General features: G+C 47.7%; 1 protein-coding gene across 1 annotated transcript in view; it reads left to right on the forward strand.

Moving 5' to 3' along the window:
• The window catches only part of LOC8033550 (cubilin), a 264,814-nt gene that overhangs the window by 100,370 nt on the left and 138,899 nt on the right, over positions 1–25,545 (forward strand). The window contains exons 19-25 of the mRNA XM_042291012.1: positions 8,198–8,388; positions 10,290–10,446; positions 16,234–16,415; positions 22,822–22,990; positions 23,662–23,881; positions 24,393–24,523; positions 25,069–25,255. Of these exons, the coding sequence (XP_042146946.1) occupies positions 8,198–8,388; positions 10,290–10,446; positions 16,234–16,415; positions 22,822–22,990; positions 23,662–23,881; positions 24,393–24,523; positions 25,069–25,255 (1,237 nt within the window). The remainder of the gene's footprint in view (positions 1–8,197; positions 8,389–10,289; positions 10,447–16,233; positions 16,416–22,821; positions 22,991–23,661; positions 23,882–24,392; positions 24,524–25,068; positions 25,256–25,545) is intronic.

The raw sequence follows: 25,545 nt of genomic DNA on the forward strand, positions 1-25,545 counted from the left end.
TGTCAGGCTTAGATATCTTAATTCCAGGAAAAAAAGAAAACCTATTTGTGCTATAGCTTGTTTCTTTAGGGGTCCCTGCCCGTTTCGATCTCGATGAGCATCATCCCTGCATGCTGTCGAATGTCACTACTACTGCGTGCTGCATGTTAAAGGCTCCAGGCCAGCAGCGGTACGGTAACCCACTGGCTTAATGTCTTACAACGGCGACACTAGACGCCCGCTGGGGCAGACGATCTTCCCGCTATTGAAACATACAGAGAACGCTTAGATCATTAAATTATATGATCATTCTAATGAACTAAAGCAGCGAAAAATCACGTTGTAAATTTCTTGTCAGAATATGTTTTTTTTTCCTCATTTATAAATGCGTTAGATGCACGTGAATAAGGGCAGTCAGTGCTCCCAGATCCACAATAATTTCAAAAAGCGTGTTCCAATCGGTTATTGTGTTTGGAAAAAAGAATGCCTCGAACGATACAGTTCTGCACATCGGTTCAGTAAGTTTTAAGGGACCTTAGTTCCTATAGGGAACCTAACTCCGTAAAATGACGAGTAACGATGACGATGCATACGCAGATTCCCGCGAACCACATGAAAAAGATGCTTACGTGGTTTACTTTTCACCCAGCTGCAAATTTACGTAATCCTGGCGACAAATGTATCTCTGACGTTGATAGCCTAGAACTATTTCGACTGTATTGAAAATAAGTTATTTTTGTGCCCAGCTTTTAGCCGATGCGTCAATTATTGGGCATGAGTATCCCACCTGCTGTACGCGTACACCAAAATTTTTTTTTTAAAAATAATACTTGCGTAAAGATATAATTGTTCTTCCGGTGTGCAATGGGAGAATTAAAAGCGAAAGAACAGAACACGCAGGACAAGCAGATGACAAGCACGTTCTTTCACTCAAGGCCATCGTGGAAGAACATGATTGTCGTCTGCTTGTCTACCGCGTTTTATTCTTTGGATTTTAAGTATTTATGTTCAACTCGCTTTCTTTTACCGATGGGAGATGTTTGGCTCCAAAATTCCACAACTTCCGCATGGCCGTGTGAGGAATGAACTTGACAGAGGTGCAGCAGGTGCAATCTGCTCGATTAAACAAAATACCGAGGTATCGGTATTAGGTAGCAGGCACGAATGGTTCGGATTTAACGCTGTATGCGAAAGCCAGTAGTTTTGTTCTTCGCGTCACAAACATTTCAGCGCACTTCTTTTTATTCAAAACCGTATTCCCTTTAGAGCGTCATTAATGAGTGAAAGCATGATTTAGTTCATTCTAATCGAATAACTCGCTTACAATTAAAAAAGTGAAAGCTGCTTACAACTCCCTGTAACGCCGAATTAGAGCGCAGCTCTTGAGGAGGAGGAGGGAAGGGCACTGGGGGGGGTTAAACTAACCAGGGGGGGGTCACGTGACCTTGGGGGTCACGTGACCCCCAATGCCGATGATGTCATCACTGAGGTCACTGATGGCGTCATCATTGACGATGACGATGCGGGTACGATGACGTCATTAGTGACGTCACTGATGACTTCACCAGTGATGATGACGATGACGATGCGAATGTCGGTGACGTCATCAGTGACGTCGCTGATGACGTCATCAGTGATGATGACGTTGACGATGCGGATGTCGGTAACGCCATCAGTGATGATGACGATGACGATGCGGATGCCGGTGACGTCATCAGTGATGATGACGATGACGATGCGGATGCCGGTGACGTCATCAGTGACGATGACGATGACGATGTGGATGCCGGTGACGACATCAGTGACGTCACTGATGACGTCATCAGTGATGATGACGCTGACGATGCGGATGTCGGTAACGTCATCAGTGATGATGACGATGACGATGCGGATGCCGGTGACGTCATCAGTGATAATGACGATGACGATGTGGATGCCGGTGACGTCATCAGTGATGATGACGATGACGATGTGGATGCCGGTGACGTCATCAGTGATGATGACGTCATCAGTGATGATGACGATGACGATGTGGATGCCGGTGACGTCATCAGTGACGATGACGTCATTGGGGGTCACGCGACATCGGCGGGGGTCACGTGACCTCAGGGGAGTCACAAGACTTCGGGGGGTCACGTGACCTCGGGGGGGGGGGGTCACGTGCCCCCCACGAGGTCACGTGACCCCGGTAGGGGGCTCGCGCGGTGCATTATGGGACATTTCCCATGATGCACCGGGGTCACGTGACCTCGGGGGGGTCACGTGCCCCCCCACGAGGTCACGTGACCCCGGTGGGGGCTCGCGCAATGCATTATGGGACATTTCCCATGATGCACCGCGCGGTTACGCCGACGCCGACGCCGACGGCGACGGCGACGCCGACGCCGCTCAAGCCGGAAACGGGCCCCTAAGAGCTGCGCTCTAAAATGAAACACAGTCAATGGCGGAAAGCAGACTTTCCTTCATGCGCAGATTGTTTTATCCAGCGGTCGTTTACACGAATCGCGTGGAGAAAGTAAAATCCGTTTGTAAATCAGAAAGGTATACAATATTTTTGTGGGGAAACCCTTTATTTTCAATTACATCTACATACTTTAATCTCACAAAATTTCCTTTATTGCGTAGCAGAGGCACAAAGACGACGAGGGCTGTGACGATGCATTTTTGGTGCTGCTAGATTTACCCCTACAAATCGTCCGCTACGCTCGGACTGGGAAACCGACTCGCGTCTATCCTCTGCTAGGAACAATGATCCTGATTGGGTGCATTTCTTCCAATCAGCATAGGAATTGGCCAATCAGCCCACCCCATATCCTGTCCCAATCATGACAGGATGTGGGTGGCGGGCTGGAAGGCGCACTCACGTACGGGTTCTAACATTTCTACACTGCTTTGCACGCCACCCAGGATCACATTTCTGTCTCGCAAATATAATATTATTCTTAATGTTGTTATTATTATTATTATTTGTGGTTGAAAGAAAATAAACAGGAGCCAGTCCTGCGCATGCGCTAAGAACAATGACCAACAATATGGCGTTCTACTAACGTACCCCCTTAAGGCCAAACCGCATAGGGCGTGTTTGCGACATATTTATGACCGATTCACAGGACGGACTGATCCGCGGACGGATTGATCACGTGACGACATGTCCGCGGTTCGTCCGTCTCCCAAGCGCATCCACACGAGGGAGACGACGAGCAGACGGCAGCAGGGACGAACCGAACCTGTTCGCTACCCCACAGTGCCGCGAAACTCCAACATCGCACCGTGGCGCCGTTGTCCAAGAGAGAAATGTACGTTTGGTACCGCTCTAAAGAATTGTACACCACTGTTACGTACAGATCGAGACAAAACACCGTGATAGTCTTCGCGCGAAGCGATACTAGCCTTACTAACCCAAGGCATGCATGACAGTAACACAGGCATGGTCGTGCTCGAGGAGGGTTCGGTGTTCAAGCGACGAAAGTTCTGGGCTCACGAAGGGGCGTTTGGAAATGCCTTCATGCACTCGGCGCTCGTGCACAACACTCAAGTACACCACAGCCACAAGAAAGGTCTTGCTCGCTGAAAGCTTGGTTGGATGTGTAAGAATTATCGAGGCGTGCTATAGACGAGTTTTGACTGGAGCTTCTTGACACGGACCCGGAGGAGTACCAGAATCTGCGTTGCTTCAGCCGAACAAAGTTTCTAAAGTTTCTTTCACGTGCGGGACCAAGAAACGCGCGACAAAATGACAAAACAAAACGCTGAGCTAATTTTGTTTTAATTGTCAAAAAAATAAAAAATAAAAAATACAAGGCAAGACAACTTTTTGCCGCCGCTTAGACTAAACGCTTTTCAACTCAGTCTCCCGGCAAAATTCCAAAGGGAAATGGCGCTCAAATTTATCAGTCCTCACGTCCGCGGACGAAAATCGCGATTTCGTCCGTCTTGTGAATTGGCTATTAAGGCCGGCTCACACAGGGCGTATTCTCGACGAATTCACGCGCGTTTCAGCGGGCGTAATCGCGGGATTTGGCGGGCGCTTTTTTCACAGAAGGGAAGAGGGGCGTATTATGCAGTGTAGCCCGGCTCGCGCCTTCATGAGAGGTGGCAAAATGTAGATCGGCTGCTATATTATTACGTTCCGCAAGGGAACAGAAATAACGGAATATTAATAAGCAACCAAAGCCCAATTTTCTAACACATGCTTCAGAAAAGTTTGTTGGAAACGTCGAGTTGCCAAAAACTCTCGGCAGGGGGACGGCCGCGATCTCCGCTCAAAACCCCTCCTTTTGTAATTTTTTTCACATCGCCCGCAACATCGATGGTATTTTCTTCTGTCTCAGTCGTTCATCGCTCGTTCCAAAGAGATATAGCGATTTCGTACAGTTCGCCGATAAACCGGGGAACGTGACAAGCGAGCTCCCATTTCGGCGGCTGTGTCAAGCCAGCCAGCCGGCCGCATAGCTAAGCAAGCCGATTTTCGGGTAACTTCCGGCTCTCAACTCTGGAGCTGATTGGCCGGCACCGCGCCGTACGCTTCCGGGTACGCCACACCGAATTACGCCGAACCGCCCAGATCTGTCTCGGTCGGATCGCCGAATACGCGCGTATTTACGCCGTCCGAGGAGGTTTGGCGGACGTAATACCGACGTATAGCGGGCGCCGGGACGAGCACTTCCTCGCCGCCTCGAGGTCGGCGTAAATATGCGCATATTCGGCGATCCGACCGAGACAGATATGGGCGGTTCGGCGTATTTCGGCGTGGCGTACCCGGAAGCGCACGATGCGGTGCCGGCCAATCAGCTCCCGAGTTGAGAGCCGGAAGTTGCTTGAGGATTGGCTTGCCTATAGTCGGTTACAAGTCAAGAAGGTAGGAGAAGCTCCTCCCACAAGCTTGATGCGCCCGTTTCAAATCCATCCTCAGTCGAAAGAGGAGTTCACTGGAAACACTCCTTGTTCCGCTTCAATGGATTCCAACTTGTCTCCGATCACCCTTTTTAAGAAAGCGACCTTTGTAATCATTGGGGGGGGGGGGGGGGGACCGAACCCCTGAAAGGCAGCCTTTGTGTCCATCGGGGGGGAAGCTTACCCCCGAGAGTCGTATTTGTTTTCATCGGAGAAGGAAAACTTTAATATCCCTCTCGTGGCTTCCACAATGCTAAGTCAAAGTCGAGAGATAGAGCAAATATGCACAGAAAAGCAAGCCCCTGCTCGCGCGTTGGCCGGGACGTCACGGAAACGATGGGACGCTATTGGATGCGGAGGTGGCGGAGGGATATCTGATTCCCTTTGAGGGGCATTTGCCGCTACCTTCTTGACCTGTAACCGACTATAAATATGCGGCCGGCTGACTAGCTTTACTCAGCCGCCAAAAAAAGATCTCGCTCGGCGCCTTCATTGTTTTATTGGCAAACTGTACGAAAACGCTATATCGTTTTGGATTGAGCGACGAACGACTGAGACAGAAGACAAACCATTTATCTTGCGGGCGATCTAAGAAAAAAAACTGTAAAAGGAAGGGTTTTGAGCAGAGATCGCGGCCGTCCTCCTGCCGGGACTTGTGGGCAACTTGGCGATTGTAAGCAACATTCATGAAACAGGCGTTAGCAATTTAGGCTTTCGTGGTTGATTAACATTTAGTTATTTCTGTCTCCTTGAGGAGCGCAATAATATAGCAGCCGAGCTACATTTTGCGTCCTTTCATGAAAAGCGAGAGGCGGGCTACACTGCACGAAACGCCGAGGAGACATTGACCAAAAGCGCCGTGTGCGGTTTGGTGAACCTTTCCTGTTCCATTCTGTAAAAAAAGTAACCGCCAAATGCCGTGATTAGGCCCGCTAAAACGCGCGTAGATATGGTGAGAATACGTCCTATGTAGGTCGGCGTTTAGTGCGCGTGTGACGTCGTTTATCGCCTTGTCCGCTGAAAAAAGATTCGTTGGCGTTTTCAGAAAACTCGTTTGCTCCTCCTCCTGACCCTAAGCTGGCAGTGTGGTGGAAACTACGTGCTCGTTGGAGCGCTCAAACATTTATCCTCTGTCCCGTGATCTCGCTGTCGCCCATACCCACGTGCAGAGGGCGGTGTCAGGCGATGAAAGCGAGGCGGTTCATTGGTCCGGAGTGCGCATCGCTCGCAACGTACTGTCACCGTGGGTGTGAACGAAACACACTAGTTTTACGGGAGAAGCTATAGACGGTTTGCAGCAGCTCTGCATGTGCACCGCCATAACCGACCTTCAGTTTTGCAGCGAAGCTGTTTATGGCTAGGGTTCCGTGGATTTTTCGTGTGCGTCAACAAAAACTCAAAGGAGGCTCGCATCGCCCTCTCTTTGTTGTCCTTCCAAGCGCTTGCGTGCCTAGCTTCCTTTTCTTCCGCCAGGTGGCGGTTCCGTAGCGCGTGTCTTGATACTCTACTGTAAAGGGCTTCACCCTATGCCTACCGAAGACAACATAGATTTAATAAAGTCATTGGGTTTTAGAGACAGCGAAGGGAGAGTGGATTTCAAGACTGTAGAGATTACCAAGCAAAGATTAAGAGAATGGCGGCAGAAATCGAGAGAAAACTAGGTATTTTCTTACTCACTGATGGCAAGGGGGTTTCATAGCCTCACTTTCTTTGCACTGCGGAGTGAATATAGATTTCACATTCAAATATTCTAAGCTTAAATGGTAAAACAAAATGGCTAGGTGGCGTAAGCTACCGCCCGATCCAAAGGGCTCAGCCGTATTCATCCATCCATCCATCCATCCCGTCGCGCGTGTGTTTTCGCGCGCGCGCGGGAAATGGATACAGTGTGCACTGCTTGTGGACAGGAGGACGAGACGGCTGAGCACTTGATACTCTACTGTAAAGGGCTTCATCCAACGTTACTAGAACCACTCAGTTGGGAAACTGCCATAGAGACTGCTCTGAAAAAGTGGCCCCAATCTGTCCTCCAGAACCGAGCTAATGGCGAACACAACACCGCCAATTCTCCCGCAGCGGCCACGCGAGGAACTGCATGTTACTTCTATTTTGGCTTTCATCGGCCAATGTGGTGCCGAAACAGATACAGCAGAAGAGGTTACATGGGTGCCACCCCCGTCTCCCCAGCGGACGCGCCGCGAATTTCTACCGAAGTTAAAATGTACCTAGGACGGGACGCGCTACCTGAAAGGACCGCTGAGGCATGGTTGGATAAAAACAATATTAATTGTTCCAAAAAACCTTGCACACTAAAGATTTTAAAAATATCACACGTTCTTCATTTTGTACTAAACTCCAACAAATTTTATACAAAAAGAGTCTTTTCCGTTTGTTTTTACGGAAAAACAGGCTTTCTAAAAGCTCAAGGTGACCACCTTACAGACAAATAATAAAGAGTGGCGCTGCTGTCGTATTTAGCTCGGTCTCGGTGGACGCCAGCAGCCCAAGTCTCGACGGCGAGTTTCCCAACTGACTGTTCTAGTAACGTTGGCTTCACCCTATGCCTACCGAAGACAACATAGATTGAATAAAGTCATTGGGTATTAGAGACAGCGAAGGGAGAGTGGATTTCAAAACTGTAGAGATTACCAAGCAAAGATTAAGTGAATGGTGGCAGAAAGCGAGAGAAAACTAGGTATTTTCTTTTTATCTGATGGCAAGAGGGTTTTATAGCCTCACTTTCTTTGCAGTGCGGAGTGAATATAGACTTCACATTTAAATATTCTAAGCTTAAATGGTAAAACAAAATGGCTAGGTGGCGTAAGCTACCGCCCGATCCAAAGTGCTCAGCCGGATTCATCCATCCATCCATCCATCTAGTTTCCTCCGGCTCCTCGGGGCGGCGATAGTCCTCGGCATGTGTGTAAATACCTTTCGTCACGGTGACCACCGATCAAGACAATAAACGTGTTCGTACCTTTGTTCTGAACTCAGTGTCACGTCTGTGTCGTGTGTTAAACAGCTTCGCTGGTCATCCACCCTCGCAGAAAGGAATGGCTCATGTTTGTTTCCTCTTATTTTGATCGCTTCGTTCTATGATTACCATAACAGGACAGGTCATTGCCATTTTAGATCTTACTGTTCCCCTCTACCCAGCATTGGCCTTTGTGGAGGCTCGTCCAAGCCCGCTTCTATGGTTTGGTATCTGGGTAAGACATGAGAAGGTCAGCGATGGCGGCTGTATTCTGGCCCGTGTGCAAGGCGCCTATAAAGCCCGTGCGTCATCAGGCCCAATTTTGATATGCTTTGCGGCGGGCGTACACAGGTGTTCCTGGATGCGGGGGCGTGCTGTCCCGGGCCAAGGGCCGCTTCACGTCGCCGTCCTACCCGAGCCCCTACGAGAACGGCCTGCTGTGCGAGTGGGAGATCCGCGCCGCTCCCGAGGAGAGGCTCCAGATCACCTTCGACAGCTTCACCCTGGAGCAGCATTCGGCGTGCCGGTGGGACGCGCTCGAGGTGAGATGCCAATCTACCAAACGTGCCTAACGAAGTTGCCGAGGCATTCGAGGAACACCACACTCTCGAAAGAGAGGTTTATGTAGCTCACGCGTTTCACCAAACAAACAGCTTCGGAGAAAAAAAAAAACAAAAAAAACACGCGTTATCTAGGAGGCGAGATTGGCTCGAGCGATTCTCAAATGTGTTTCCATTCCGGAATCGACGTTTCGAAATTGAAGCAGGTTTTGGAATCGCTCCTTATTCGAAATCAGTCTCGCGACGTAAGCAACGGGCTGTTTTGTTTTTTGGGAACATTTTATTTTGTACTACCGCGAACACATCTGTCTACACCGCGCGAACAATGACCGTTCCGTACTCCCAGCTTCGTATGATCTCTGAATCGGACTTTGAGATTCCTCTCGGAGATTGTTCGTTCTTCCTGCTTGAGATCGCAACGCCACTTGGTCGTCTGTGAGGCACAAAACAGACGACGCCAGAGCGCTATCCGACGTTATCCAGCTCTGTCCACATGGGTGCATTATCCCGGCATTAAAAAGGAAAGTTTGGGAAAGTTCGATGGCTTTTTTTTTTCGTTTTTTTAATGGGCTGGTTCTGTTTTTAGGTCAAGTCTTTCAACCATTTAAATTTTTTATGCTATAGAAGTCGTATTTATCGGTAAAAAATTGACTTTGAACCGAGTGAATATATGAATTGTCAATTCGACGGGATTACTACGAATAAGGTTACCGGTTTTAAAGCCATCAGATATAGCTTCCAACCGATGGTTACTTTGCCCGCTACGGGGTTCGGACGACAAGGTGCACACAGACCCCATTTTGCCACTATAGATTTTTTTAGGTTTTTTTTTATAAATGTTAACCTCCTTATAAACGCGAGAACATTGAAGATATGTGTGAGAAAATATAAAGTCGAGAGAACCTAGCCGAAAAAAAATGCATCAAGGACAAGGTATATTTTATAAACAGCACGAAACAGTACTTTTATTGCATGCCAGCGTCTCAAAATAGGTCATTTGTAAGGAGACAAGAAATAAGGCGGTTATAAATGGTTGTTGTGCCATGTTTAAGGCGCTCTTAATCACAAACTAAAATTAGTGTATAGTAGTAACATGTTGGTTTTCAGCGTCATTTATAGTGCAATGTGAACGACCTAGCAGGGAACGCGGGCAAACGAATAATATACGCACTCCCGCTTCTTGAGCCTCGAGGTGGCCTACGTAACCAGCGGCATAACGGCGCGCTCTGAGGGCGAAGACGGCCGACGTAATTGCAACCGTATTTTATTAGTTTTGAAGCAGAGTGATTGTATTTGTACTTGAAATACATTTTCTCAGTAACCTACCCATGCATGTGCCACGCACCAATAATGCGGATCACTTACGGCGCACGACTTACCCAGTTCCCTCCTTCAAGTACACCACCCCAACAGCCAGATTACAATTCTGTATGAACTTCTTAAGCCTATCTACAGTACGCCAGCATGGCGCAAAGGAAACGCAGTGAGGGCGCGGGTGAGCTGGTGTGAGCTTACCATTTTGTTAAAGCAGCCGAGACTGGGTGAGAAAATCTTCAAAGAACCAAAAGTAAAAGAGACAGGGAAAGAAGTCAGTCAGATGACTTCTGAGTTCGGGACGTCGTCTGGCTGATTTTTCCCCTGTCTCTTCTATACTTATGGTTGTTTTAAGATTTTCTCACCCAGTCTCGGGTGTTTTAACAAGATAGGACAGAGGATGGACACATCGTGCTGGGTTCATTTGAGCGTCGTGTTCTCACGGTTTCGGCACGAGTCGCATCCAAACGCTGTCGCGAGATTGATGCCCAATTAGAACCCTGCACTGACCTCCGGTACCTGGAGTCCTTCAGAACGGCCTGGTGACTCTCAGCGCTGGCTGTGCGCAGGTGTACGACGGCCGGGACGACAACGCTCCTCTGCTGGGCCGCTTCTGCGGCTCCGCGCTTCCGCCCGCCGTTCTGTCGCACGGAAGCGTCCTCTACGTGCGCTTCAGGACGGACCAGAGCACCCAGCTGCAGGGCTTCTCCGCCAGTTACGAAGCGGGTCAGTGGTGGTGTTCAGGGAAATTGACCGCTTCACACCCTCATAAACGTTGTGTGCGGTGGTACCGCTTAGCCACCGTGGCTATGTAGTCTTGCGAGAATCTTTGCATGAATACAACAACCGCAGTAAAGTGCTCCCTAAAAAACACTAATCCCCCCGCCTAAAAAAAAGAAAAAAACAACAAAAAAAAAAAAAAGAAATTCAAGGGCTTATTGTAATACTTAGGTTGAGAGAAATATTTTGAGTATTGTCACGTGCTTCCATTTTGTGCCTCTTTTTAGGGACGACTTTCCGAAATGAGAGCACGTTCTGAAATTGATCCTCACTCAAAAAAAGTAATTTTACAACGCTGATATAGCGCTTTTTGGGGGCGAAAAGTGTATTTTACACCGTTACCTACATCCTGATTACATTCTTTCATTCATACCTACAAACATGTGCAATTTGACTCCTTAATATTTTTATTTTCTTTTAGTTAAAACTGTGTTTGTAGGAGTTATTTCTAAACATGCTTCTCTTTCGGTCGACGTGCAGAAATATCAGTCACCTTTAACTCACAATGTGCCTCTAAATTGAACACGGCCATTAAAACAATGATCCGAACCATCATCCGCGACGAACTACGGCACCACTTAGTGCCGTAGTTGATGGGCACTACAGTGCGGATGTTGATGGGCACTACGTCGCACATCAACATCCGCACGTAGAATCTATGCAAAAAGTTGTGCAACAAAAAATTCGGGCAGTCACAGCTTGCTCCACTAACTCTAACACACGTGCTAGCATCACCGCCGCAACAACTTCTGTTCAATGCCGTCTGACTCTTACCTACGCTACCTCAGGCCGCCACCAAAACCAAACGCCCCCACGAACCTACGGCGCACGTCGCAGAACGGACGTCTGAGGAACGGAAGACAACCACTCAATTTGTTACAACTGTCATACGCCGGGTCATATTGCACATCATTGCCGTCGACCTAGAGACGCCCCAGTCTGCCGACTTTTCTGGAGGGACCCTCCCGCTACTTCCACACCGACGACACCATTCCTTCTGAGACCACCTTGCCAGAAATTCATCTTCGCCGCCCAACTTGCGCCGGGGCCGATCTACATCGCTTGAGCCTCGCCAGCCAGCGCTCTATGTCGCCACTCAATGCCGTTACCGAATCCAATGAGATATCAAACTAAACCCAGCAGCTTGTGCTAACAATGGAGGCCAGGCTGCACTATCGAAACTCCACGTACATCATCCTTGTGACGAACCAACGACGGTTCAGGTTGAAATTGACGGACATACATTTACAGCTTTGGTCGATACGGGTGCCACGAAGTCATGCATTGCTGAAAGTGTTCGTCCCTACTTTAAATTGCTGACACTCCCTCATGGACGCCCTGCTACACCTGCGCAAAGGGAAACTGATGCAGTCTCTCGATCACTCAACCGTGTCTATACTTCCTGGAGGCGGCCGCATGTTGTCATTTGAACTTTGTTATCAAGCTGCGTCTCTGACATCTTGTGAAGTGACCTTTTTGAATTCAACTGTAGTAAGGTAGTAAGCTGGGCTAGTTGATAAGGATTAAAAATGATGATAGACCGCGCACAAATAGACACAGCAGACGAGGTAAGAAGAGAACGGAAGCGCGTACTCACAACTGAAATGTATTGCGTGAAGAAAAGAACCATAAAACAAGATGACAGAGACACCGGCACGTGGGCATAAAATTCAGTCACGCCCAAAAGACCGCAAAAAGGAAACTTTTTTTTTTTTTTTGGCAAGCGCCACCGACGGCTGACTAATGAAGTTATCACCTAAGCCTATAATGGTATACGCCTCGAGCACCTCGCGTGTGTGTTTTTCTTCGTACCATCCAATAATTGAGGTCTTGTCAACCGATGGAAAACATGTACACCTCTTACAATGCACAGAAAAGTGGCCTTCTACAGTTGATGTTAAGGATATATTGTGCTCACGTTGCCCCTCATTGAGAGATAGGCCAGTTTGTCCCACATAGTACCCTCCACAGGAGAGAGGGATATTATACGCAACACCCGACGTACAACGGACAAAAGGGCGCACATGTTTTTTGTACCACATACCACGCCATAGGTGCAACAAAACTACGTTACCCGTCGCTTCCACCGACGCTGCGCGCGAGCACCCCGTCGAGATGATACAGATTTCTCTGACCGCTGCTGAAAACAAAGCGCTCCCTCCACAGCCTCCTGACCGCATATAGCGTCTTGTTTGACTTCAGTCAGAACGCTTTCACTCAGACGATAACCGTTACACATCCAATAGACGCCGATTCGGCAACTCCACTGAAAAACCGGCCATACAAAATTACTCCAGCTAAGCGAAAAAAAAACAAAAAAAAACGTAGCCGGCGTGTTAGACAGAGGTCTAATCGTACCTTCATCCAGTCCTTGGTCGCCACCTGTAGTTCTCGCGAAGAAAGGAGATGGTTCGTGGCGTTTCTGCGTCAATTACTGCCGCCTAAACAAAGCCACTACAAAGGACTTCAAGACGTTGCCTCGAATCGACAACACACTGGACGCGCTTCAGGGATCATCGTTTTAATTTTCGGTTTTATTTTCGCAGAGGCCATTGCCGCAATCCCACTTTCTGAGGAAGACAAGCCAAAAATAGTGTTTATTACTCCTGATTGTCTTTGCCAATTCATGGTAATATCATTTGACTTATGTAATGCCCCTCCTCCGGGATCTCACATGAAACATTGGTTTATGTTCTCTTGACCACGTTGGGACATCTTACAATAATCTTCACCAACTTCGTCAAGTGCTTGACTGCTTTCTTAGTACAAACCTCCAGCTTAATTTCAAAGAAAAGTTAAACTTTTTAGCTTGTGAAACGAAGGTACTTGGCCACTTGGTGAGCATCGATGAAATTCACCCTGATCCGAAAAAGATTTGAGCCGTCTCTGAATTTTTGGTTCCTAAATATCTACAAGATTTTCACAGGTTTCTAGGCCTTTGCATATATTTCCGGAAACTTATACCCGGTTTCTCTAACCTCGTCGAACCCCTCAACCAGCTACTTCGTATTGGTCAAGTGTTTCACTGGGACTCGCCTCAAGTAGACGTATTCGATGCAATTAAACGTGTCTTGGTCTCTATACCCATTAGTGGCCATTCCTTGGAAGGCGCCGAAAACGAAGTTCGCACAAATTCCAGCGGTCATGGCTAAGGTGCTGTTCTTGCGCAAAACATTGGCAATACCCCATGAGTAGTTGCGTATGACGGTGGAACCTCCACACAATGGGAGCAGAACTACGCAACAACCGAACATGAATGTTTAGCAGTCCTATAAGCAATTTAAAAATTTCGTCCATACATTTACGGCATTCACTTTTGGTTTAAAGTCTGAAGTTGAGTTAGTTGGTACATGTTAGCTATAAGTGTCAGCTAAAACATAAACACGAACACACAAAGGAGAGGAAGGCATAAGCAGCCGAGTGTTTGCCCCCTTTTTACCCTTTGTGTTTTCGCCTGTATGCTCTAGCTGACACTTATACTCTGCATCACTTTGGCATCGTGACAGAGTACCTTGCCCTTTGTGTGCTCAAAACTCTTAAGGACCCACTTGATCGGCTAGCACGTGAATCCCTCAAAATACAAGACTATGACTTCACCATCATCTAGAAGTCAGTGAAGCGTAACCTGGACGCAGACAGCTTGTCTCGCTGTCCCTTTCCTACTGATTCTTCTACACGAGAATCAGATGACGTCCTTTGTCTTAAGGAGTTTTAGACAGTATTGACATAGCGGATATTCAATTATTAGACTAAGACTCGCAGCAGCCCATTGTTCACTACCTGTCTGGACGCTCTAGCAAGTTTACGCTCCAGCTCCAACGGCGTGCGTGCATTTTTACACTTTACGAAAGAGTCCTCTACGGAAGAGACTATGTACCACACGGACGTCTTTGGCTTTTTGCCGTGCTACTCCAAAATGACATTAGAAGGACTCATCACAATGATCGACAGATGGACACCTTAGACTTATAGTAAGACCTGCGGATCCGGGCTCGTTATTTTTGGAATGGCATTTCTCGCACCATCAAGAAATACATCCGCATTTGTCATCTTTGCCAAAAACAGAAAAGTCGCGAAACCAGAAAATCTGGACTCTTTCAATCAATTCTACCACCTTTCAGCCCGTTGCATAACATGTGTATTGATTTTTGGGCCCCTTTCCACATTCCACTAACAACCACCAATGGGTTATCGTTGCCTTCGACTACCTCGCGCGCTACGCTGACTTTGTGCATCCCACCAGCAAGTGCACAGGAAGCCGCGGAATTCTTTCTTTAAAAATATTACTGCAACACAGTGCACCCTAAGTTATCATCAGTGATCAGGGCACACCATTCATCGCCAAGCTCACTGAGAAAATCTTTCCCCTCGTCAACACGGTTCACAAGGTAGCCGGTCCGTACCATTCACGAACCAATGGACTGAGAGAATTTCCCCATCAAACACAATCATAAATGATATCCATGTACGTTGACGACCACTACGCTAAATAAAATATTATTATTCTACACGAACCCTACCCATACAACACTGCGCGCCAAGCCACAACAGATTCTCGCCATATTTTTTTCATTACGCCCGTGACCCTCTTAGGGCTACTGACACGGTATTGCCCTTCATTGAAGACCAGCCGATGACCAGTTAATGACCGACGTCGTTTGCTAAGCGCCAGTCGAGACAGCCGTTTGTACTCATTTTATGAACCCGGAAGCGTATTTCTAGCGCGCAGGCGATAGACCCCCTAGCAACGACGCTCACGCCGGATTGGCTGCTCGGCAAAGCGCGGGAACTTAAATTTCGGATACGGACGGCGCGTGTATCACTCGGGAGCGCGTTAACCAGCACCCCCCCCCCCCCCCCCCCCCCCCGGCCTGCTTTCACGCCGCTTCGCGGCGACAGTATGCAGCTGCTAATTACAAAACTATCAACCCACTTAGCCTGCCCCGTATACGCCGCTTCGGGGCGTCCAGCCGGCAACTCAAGACCCAGTGTCCCCTATGCACCCCCGGAAATAGTCCCATACCATTTAGTTCAGTAAAGTTTCGTCGACAACATTCGTTTTTTTTCAGTGTTATTAGTAAAAAAAAAAAAAAACGTCGTAAATATCTCCAAATGCCTCGACAAAACAAAATGTTCCAGAAAAAAAAAAGAAGTAGACCCACACCGTGGATGGAACCCGCGTCCGCTGGCGTATGGTGGCAGACATCTTACCACTACGCTTGTTGTAGGTGCTGCTTATGTTGACGGCGGCAGCGTCTCTCACCACGAGCCAGCCAGTCCGGTGCGAGCGCCGTTGCTAGGGTGTGTATCGCCTGCGCGTTAGCGATATGCAACACTGGAATCTCAGTGCGCCGGAGGCAGCCCTCTCTCTAGGCGCCACGCGACTGCGCGACATCATGGTCAGCGCGAAGCGCATGCTCTCTCTGAAAGGGGCGCTGTCCAAAGGGAAAGATCTGGCGCCGCATGCACGCTGTCTCATGCAAATGAGCGGAGTGGAATTTATTCTTCCTTCTAAAGTATTTGTAGCGATTTGAGCAACCTCGTTGCCTTCTCTTCCTCTCTCATTCTCTTCGGTGTCACGTGGTATATGTTGCACAAGCAAGGGAGAACATCCATGAGGCTCCCATAAATCGCTCTGGCTTCGCGCCTGGCCTTCTGGCATGTTGTCGAAAGGCTTATCGTAGTGTGCCTCCTCGAGCACTCGTCATTCGGCCCCACGGGGGTCCCGCGCAGTGTGTGGCGGTCACTGGACGTCCCTGCGCGGCGAGCTGTCCTCGCCCCGCTACCCGGAGCCGTACCCGGCAAGGAGGTTGTGCAACTACACCATCGAGCTTCCCCCCGGCAACCTAGTGCAGCTCGACTGGCAGCACATGGACATCGAGAACGACGGACACTGCGCATACGATTACGTCGAGGTGAGTCGGAAGCGCACCGCTCAGAATGCGGTCGGAGCTACGTGTTCGTCGCATAAGTCACACGTTTATTTTCTGCCAGATGATCAGGTGATGAGAGGGAGGCGTTTGATTGCGAACGCGTAGCCTCCACTGCGCTGTGTATAAGCTTAGAGGTGAACGGAGTGTATGGGGAGCTTAACTTGTCCAGCCACACAGCGCCGTTTGCAACAAAAGCACCGAATATAATGAGTTTATCAGCCTCAAATTAATCTTCAATTCCTTAATTCACAGTCTTCAGTTTATAAAAAAATAGCCGTGATCAGTTGTTCGCGTTGTATCGCGTTCCGCGAGAAGGGTTCATCAACGGGAATGGCAACTCGCATCTTTCGTCTTTAGGAAAGTGCGTGGTGCTGGATGAAGCAACATTTTGAAGCTTACTCAACTGCATGGTGCTACTACGTGGTCATGCTGACTGTACCTAGCGGAATCATTGCCTGGACCGTTAAAAAAGAACCATGCTGGTCAAAAAACGCAAGTTTGAGAGTTTCTCAAACGTCCACTATAAGTTTCATGGTAGCTACGCGAAGATGAACTACCTGAGCACACATTGTTTCGCGATAAAAATTGTCCACTGCAATGGACCAATGCAATGGTACTGCTTTTATTAGCATGCTTATCCCTTGTTTTTCTCACATGCTTGGCAAACAATATGTAGCGTGTTCTTTTTTTAATTTTTTGCTGAACTTTATGCAGAAACTTTAAAAACCTGGAATAGACTTAGTTTTTTTTATGTTCTTACTGAACTTGCGAGTCCGCAACATGATTGATTTAAAAAACAATATTAGATATGCATCAGCGCGGGCCAGTTGCAAACTTTTACAACGATACAAATTAATCTTAATCTTTCTTAATTAAATCATAGTTCACTGGAAAATGCCAGTTTTTTATGAAAAAGACCCACCTTTTGCATTGACGCACAACAGTGGTAATAGGTATATGCTCCTTAAAGCTGTACCGACAATAATGGATCTATCTGCTTTAAAATTGTTGAATATATACTTGATAAGAATAAATATCAACGATCAAGTTGATGCTAAAAAAAAAAGGTTTCTGCTGCAACTTTTTTTTCTGTGTAAAAATGAAATCCTGTAGTAAAAATAAATTTGTTCCCCTCGTTCAGATTTCACTGAACTTCACAAATAGTTCAGTGTTCATTAAAAGCCAGCGTCTCCCATTCACGATTCTGGATGAACGGACGGAAACCCTTTACGGAGGTTGCCCGCGAGCTTCCTACATTCATCGTTTACACTCGTTTCTACATATGTACACATACACCTAGTGATCGTAGATAATGTGAACCAAGACCTGCTCAGGAAAGGGCACTTTCTGAAAGAGCTGTTCAAGGCAGTCATGAAATATGCTAGCGCAGAAAATTCGTACATCAGAAGGAAATACGGCCTAAAGCCCACCTCGCTTAAAAAGAATTGGGCAAAAATGGAATATACTATACCACGTATGCACTGCAGAACCTCGTGCATCTGCAACAAAGGCGCACATGTACGGCATTGAGAAAAACGCAGTCATACTCTGCCGCACAAGTTGTGGGCAGTGCTCTCAAAGTCACGAGAACGAAAGCGCAGCCTTGCAGTATGCGTTATTTGAGATACAACCCGCGTAAGTAAAGCGCTTTCTAGATCTAGGCGCAGGTAACCCGCGTAAGTAAAGCGCTTTCTAGATCTAGAAAGTGCTTTAGAAAGATTTTGCGAAAATTCTTGATGGGCAATACACGTGGCAAAGTAAAAATGTAACCGCTATATATTTTTATCAGCATGATATTAGAAACAGGACTAAAATCAATTTAAAGCTTTTCAACATATCCCCCCCTCTCCCCCTACGCGTTTCATACATGTGCGCCAACGCTTCACCAATGCGTGGATGCCGCGAAAGGAAACACCCTGCGCGTGACTGTCAAGCCAGGGATGCACCACCGTTTTTAGCCCTTCCCCTGTACGGAACTGCATTCCGCGGAGAGCTGGTTTGAGTGGTCCGAACAAGTTAAAATCACTGGGTGCCAGGTCCTTTGAGTATGGCAGATGCGGAATGCACTGAAGACGTAAGGATTTGCTATTTGTACGCTCTCGTACCTGCCGTATGTGGGTACGTATTGTCCTGATACAGCAACACACCAAAGGTCAGAAAAGTACTATTCTTTTACCTTAGCACAAACTTGAAATTGTTCTCAAACAGGTCAAAATACGACGTGCTGTTGACACTGAGTCCCTTTGGCATGTAGCGTTCGACTATTGGTCCTCTATGATCCCGGAAGACCGATCCTCGTGCTGTGCCGAAGCTACCCGAAAGGTCTTGGTGACGAAGTGTGCTTCCATTTTTTGCTTGCCCGCTTGGTCTCTGACTAGGCATATGAATTTAACATTCGTCTCCCGTGACAGTGCTTTAACAAAACAACTTCCTTTAGCTTCATAGCGTCGGAGTGGCGTCTCGCACGCGGACACATGGCGCTCCTTAATCAATGGCGTAACTTGTCTTGACACCCACCAGGCGGATACTTTGTGTTAGAGCAGAACATCATGAATAATGGGGTGCGCCGAGCCATGACTATGTTGAATTCTTCAGCCATTTTACTGATAAGGACACGGCGGTTTCCGTGTAAAAGCCGTTCAACCACTGATATTAAATGCAGTGTCGTCGAAATCTAAGCCCCGCCTGAGCGAGTGGCATCAGTAGATTTGAATGCACGCTTTAAAAACCGGTGTTCCACTTGTAGACATGTCGGAGTGACATACAGGCCTTCCGTATGCCTTTGACACGATAAATATTTGTTGACTTTTCATTTCTTGCAGAATGAAATACGTAGTAAATAAAAAAAGAAATAGACGCTGTTCCTTCTTGGTGCACAATTTTAAAGGGGCTGCGATTTTGAAAGTGCTATGTTTAGGTGACCTTTGTCAGCGTGTCACTGGGGAACTCCGCCTAGAAGACAAGGCCGTAGTGCTGACATTTTTGCGTCATCAGTGAAGGCCAACGCTGGACACAGACTGCAAACGAGTGCTGCATCAGCGCTCGGCTTTGAGTCAAGTTTGAGCTGAACGCAGTCGTCCTGTCCATGCGATCTGTGACCAGCGTTGGCTTTCGCTGATGACGACATATCTATCAGCACGACAGCTTTGTTATCGAGGAGGTGTTCCACTAGGCCGGCATGCACAGCTTACCTTAGTAGAGGGACAAACAACATTTGAACCACAGCAGTTTGTCGGAAGATTTTACTTTTAAGAAAGCATGTGTTTATGGGCTGGAGTTTATGGAAAAGCTTTACACGCAACCCAAGGCAACGCAAAAGGATGCATAGCCCGTAGCACACAGTTAATAAGCAGCCTAAGAATAGAAGTGACTAGTTGGTCAGAACCATAGATCAAGCAATCGAAATCACATATTCAGCAAGGTTCTCAGCGAGAATCTAACCCCGACAAGGAGATCCGCAGTCCGACATTTTGCTTGGTGCCACAAGTAGGAGACGAACGAGAGCGCAAGCAACTGGACAAAGTATGACTTGCGTCGATGGTCGCCCGCGGTAGCACGCGACTGTCCGCGACGAGTGATAGTTACTCACGTAACACGAGAACGTTCTGAGAACATGCCGGGAATGTTCAAAAGAACATAGGCAAAATTCTTGGAATGTTGCAAATTTACGTAAGAACTTTCTATCAACGTTGTCAGAATGTGGCGCAGTCACTTATCGCTACATTCAGGGAATGTTTTCTAAAAAACATTCTTGTAACGTTCTGAGAATGACATAGAACGTTACCAGGGTATTCAATCAATATTCAAACATCTTAAGAAGGTTCTAAGAACGTTCTCAGAACATTTAAAGAAGTTCTGCAACTTTCTTGAAATGTTGCAAATTTATGCAGGGACATCCTTTCAACCTCCTCAGAACGTGGCGTGGGTAAATCGCAACATTTAGGAAACATTCTCTGACGACTATTTACAAAGATTCCACAACTACGGCTTGTGTAGGCTACAGCCCCAATGAGGCGCACTGTGATGAAACTCCTCACGAGGGCGATATTTTTTAATCGAAGAAGATTTTTAAAAGGCGCAAGCATAAGCTAGCTGCTTTCCCCGCGTACCAGCCTGCGCACACACTAATGACAGTTTCTCCTACCTGTTGCGTGTCACCTTCATTCATTCAAGATGTGCTGTATACGTAAACGATCCCTTCGAGCTTAAGAACAGATAAAAAAATGGCATCCCAAATTCAGGTGGGATGCCTTTTTCAAAATTCTTATACTCTCATACTAAAATCGGGTCTATTCAAAACTGCCCCTCTACATACGCAGTGAGTGTCAAGTGCATTATCAAGTTTTGTAAACGGTTGTTTTTCTGCTGCACCTCATATCACATTCCTCGGTAGACGAATATTAGATAAAATTGATCCCTTATGCTCAGTTTCCAGAAACTCCACTTAATTTGCATATTTGTGGCACAAAGTGGCATATAGTGGATGGCGCTTCGAACCACAGATTGCGTGAGAGCTCCGTAAAGTTGGCTTCGCCAGCAAATTCCTTAGAATGTTCGCAAGCGAGCGTTCCAAGAATGTTGCGCATATGAATGTTCGAAGAGGAACGTTCCGAGAACATTGTGCATACGAATGTTCGCCAACGAACTTTTCTAGAATGTTGACCAGCTTACCTTGTTGGGAATGTTCGCATACGAACGTTCCTGAAACGTTCCGAATGGTGTTTTAACGTTCCTTCAACATTCAGAACACCCAGAGAATGTTCGCACAACATTGGGTGCTACCTGGGTAGTCCAGCATACTTACTCTACCGGCGACCATGGGCGGCAAGTCATAGTTAGTCCAGTCTAATTAGTCTGGAGACAATTATTAGTGGTGATTCATTCTTAGCGACTTCCTGACTTTCTGTTCGAAAATATGCCTTATTTACACGATCTCCCTCAGCTGTAATTGACTCAACTGTAGTTACCTCAGTCGACATTTATTTTAATAATCTATTGATTTATTTTCAGATACTGTCTTATGGACCATTAAAGGGAGATACACTAGATGTGGCATACATCATTAATGTATATCCGTTCACATAAATGTAAACACTTATTTGAAGCGAAGTTTAATCCGTCGCAGTTTGAACACTGAAAAAGGACATACAATGGCAAAAGAAACACGTTTTGAAGGCATTTCCTGGTGTGTCGCATTTTAAAAATGTAAAGAACAAATTCATAAAAAACACAAAACATTACAAGAAAAGCAATACATTGCTGAAGATATACATCAGTCATGGCAGGGAACGTGGAAGCTTCATCTGTTTTATTCTGAATGAAAAAGTCGAAGGACATATTCAAATGTAGACACGTTAATAAAGCTAACCATGTGTTCAGGACGTTTGGTTTAGTCATTTATTGTTTTAAGGAAAAGTATTTAAACCCATAAATTCTAGGAAACTCTTGAAGTAATGCTTTAGAGATATTTAAACGAGCCGACTGGTTGTTAACAGGTTTAAGATAAAGATCGGGATCTATTTTAGCTGAGCAGGAAAAATTTGAAACAGAAACTTTAGGCCCGCTATTTTTCTTCCAATCCCCAATTGCTCAAGCACGTATTCGTTTAACATTTTCGTAACCGAGGAAACCAATCGGTAATCAGATTGTATTCTTCAGAGAGTGCAGACTGTTTTTGCACTCTTTCAAGTTTCTTTTATTGTCGGTCTCGGTAACGGGGTTTAAAATAACAGCTTCCTACTCAAGTGTCGGTCGTATCAAAATTTTGTATGACGTGAGTCTTACTTCTGTATTTTCATCCTTAAGTGTCTGTCTGAACACGCGTAGTCTGCTGTACGCTGCTGCACAGATATATATAATTTTAAGATTGTCGTTTCAAATTTTCACTTAGTGTTACTTCTACAAAGTTAAAGCTTTCTAGTTCAGCCAGTCCTATATGTCCAATTTGATACCGAAAAGAGGAAATGTTATTTTTGTTTGTGATGTGGGTGTGATGACTTCCTGAAGTTTATTTCCATTTTCCAATGAAGGCACCACTAGCTAATCTAATCCAGACATTGATTTAACGCTAGTTGGTCGGCGGACGTCGCGTCCTTAATATAAAGGAGAAACAGTAGCGGTCCTAACACATACTCCGGTGGCCCCCCTGATGTTAAACTTACGAAGTCTGATGAGGCTCCTCGAATTCTAATGAAGTGTTTCACAACGAATTACGCGGTGTGAGCATCATTAAGCCCGTAGTGGGAATTTAATTTTAACTGAGCAATACTGACCGCTCCACCTGCTGCCTTCTCATCTCGAACCGTGAATTCCACTAATACGAAGCGAATGGCGAAAATCGGCCGACCTGTAAGCAGGCGCTTGGACTGCGGGTGGGCCCTCCGCGCAGGTCTGGGAACCGTGGCGCAACGGCAGTGAGCGTCGAAGGGGACGCTACTGCGGCTCCGTACCTCCGGACCCGGTGACGTCGGCGTACAACCGGCTGAGTCTGCGGTTCCACTCGGACCATTCCGTTCAGCACCGCGGTTTCCTGGCCAACTACTCGGCGCTGGACATCGGTGAGAAAGAGAGCAACGACAACGTTCAGTTTCAAACTCAGTGGCCATACGGTCGTGTCTCTTTAACACTGGTTATATGAATTCCCCGCTTTACACAGGGTGTTTCAAATAGCGGCCAGGCTCGTTAAATCGACCGCAAAAATCTATTTCTTAATTTATCGCGCCACGATTTTGTGCAGCGTTGCCCACAGGTGGTGATATTTTTTCATAAATTTTGCAAACAGCGAACTTACCTGAGAAACAAGTTAAAAAAAATGAAAAAGGCTTAACTCTTATAAAAATGCAGTGAAGCCAGCGGGTTTCAAACAAGAGGGCGCTGTTTGAAGACCGGGGGCTTCGCTGCGCTTGCAAGGGAGTGAAGGTTTCTTTCCTTTTTTTGGTTTTTCCTCAGGTGAGTTGGCTCTTTGCAAATTTTATGGAACAAACGCACCACCTGTGGGCAGCGCTCCACGAAACCGTAGCGCGAAAGGTGAAGAAACTAATTTTTGCGGTCGATGTAAAATGCCTTGGCCGCTATTTTAAACACCCTGTATATACACCATTTACGAGGACGAACCGTGTGAATGCGTGCATTTTTGTTTCAATATTATGAAGGGCCCACATTGTGGACGATGTTTGTGGGGAAGGGATGCGAATATTAGTGGACGTTGTTTACTCCTCGTGTCCGGCAGGTTGTGGCGGAGTGCTCAGCGAGCCCGGTCGGCTCCAGAGTCCCGCCAGCGAGAGCGCCCAGTCAGGCTACCGCCACGAGTCCCACTGCCGCTGGCTCCTGAAAGCGCCTCCGGGTCATACGGTGCGCCTGAGCTTCTCCCAGTTCGCCCTCGAGGAGTCCACAAACTGCAGCTACGACTACGTTGAAATTCACGACTCCTCGGACGAGCGCGTCGGAAGGTAAGCGGCCTCCGCTTCTATGGTCCGTTCCAATGACCATCCCACCGTCTGAGTCTACGGCGTTGCGAGACGCGTTCTGCGCGTTCGCAGTAGGACTCATCCTGCAAACTGCCAGACACCGGCAGAGGTGCCCGATACCGCTTGGGCTTCCTGACGCCGTAAATAAAGGCAGTCGCATTGTCGAATCGTTGCTATCGCCCATTGCGCCCTCTCTGCACACGCACCAAAATGGTGGCGCCCGCGATATAACCGGGAAATGGAGCGCCGATATTTCGAGCTTCTTTAGCGGCTCTATACCTTCGAGCGGGAACACGAGAGCCCGTGCGTTCGGCTACTAACAGATCGCTCTCACGACCCGGTGCGCAACTGCTGCGACGCGAATGCGCTTCAGCTCCGCGCCGGACCGTTAAAGTGATATATTGCTACCAAATGCCACACACGCTCTCGTGTTACCGCTAACGGTGATAAAGATAATACACGCTTCCCGCTAAAATGTTGTTGGGCGACGCAGGTACTGCGGCGGTCGGGCGCCCCCCACCATCACATCTACGGGCGAACTGCTGCACGTGCTGTTCCGCACCGACGACAGCGTCGCACGGGACGGCTTCCTCGCCCACTTCGAGTTCTTAGACGGCCGTACCGGTACGTGCCGACTGCGCATGCATCCAGCATCCTCGAGGTGGCGAGGCCGCACGTTTCGACATCACTGACCGGGGGCCAGCGCGGCTTACAGCTTAGACGCGAGTGTGCTGCGCCACCGCTCGTGTGTAGACTCGTGATTTCTCAGTGAGAACAAGAGTCTCAGCCGAACGCTGAGGCCGCACTCGTGTCCAAGCTGTGCCTAGCGCCACTGCCATTCAGAATGATCGAAGCCTCTGAGCGACTTCCTTTACCTCCGCGCAACGTAATCACAAAATGATTTTTGCCGCCACTGGGCCAGGGCCCTACGCCGGGCGTCGTCTCACGGATTGACTGGACACCAAGACCAGCCGAAAGCAGCACTCGTGGTCACTTTCGATCTTACCGTGATGACGTCAAAATGCTAAAGCGCGGGCCTTGATTTATTTTGGGGATGCTTTTCCGCGCTGGCTTCCTGAGTCGCTTCCTGCGCCTCCATTCAAGAAGTGTTCGCGCTGTTGGCTTCCCGCTCTTGCTCCGCTCACGCTCTGCTCCGCTCCCTCTCCCAGCATGCGGCGGGGAGTTCTTCCTCTCGCAGGGCGTGGTCCGGTCGCCGCTCTTCCCCCGCCACTACCCGGCGGATCGGGACTGCGTCTGGCTGCTCCACGTCCCCGACGGCAGGCAGATCAGGCTCAACTTCACGCACTTCGACCTGGAGAACAGTACCATCTGCGCCTTCGACTTCCTCGAGCTTCGGTGAGGTCAAAGTGCCGCTCATTCTAAAGGTTCCAACAGTCATCGGCAAGCGTTTGACCTACTTGCAAACTTTACGTTGGCTTGGAGCAAAGACAAACCAAGTGACTTTTTCTTTTCGTCTGGGGTCTGCCATGATTCTCCCACGTACCTTGCTCTTGCAGGCGCTCCCATCCACCCATTTTACTGTGACCAGTATCTTATTATTCATAACGCGAGTCATCTGCTGCAAATTTAAGTGCGCGTCGATTTTTAAAAAACTAAATTGTACACATTAACTAATGTTACACCCC

Source organism: Ixodes scapularis, unplaced genomic scaffold (assembly GCF_016920785.2).
Source record: "Ixodes scapularis isolate PalLabHiFi unplaced genomic scaffold, ASM1692078v2 PGA_scaffold0__279_contigs__length_252992795, whole genome shotgun sequence".
Lineage (NCBI taxonomy): Eukaryota > Metazoa > Arthropoda > Arachnida > Ixodida > Ixodidae > Ixodes > Ixodes scapularis.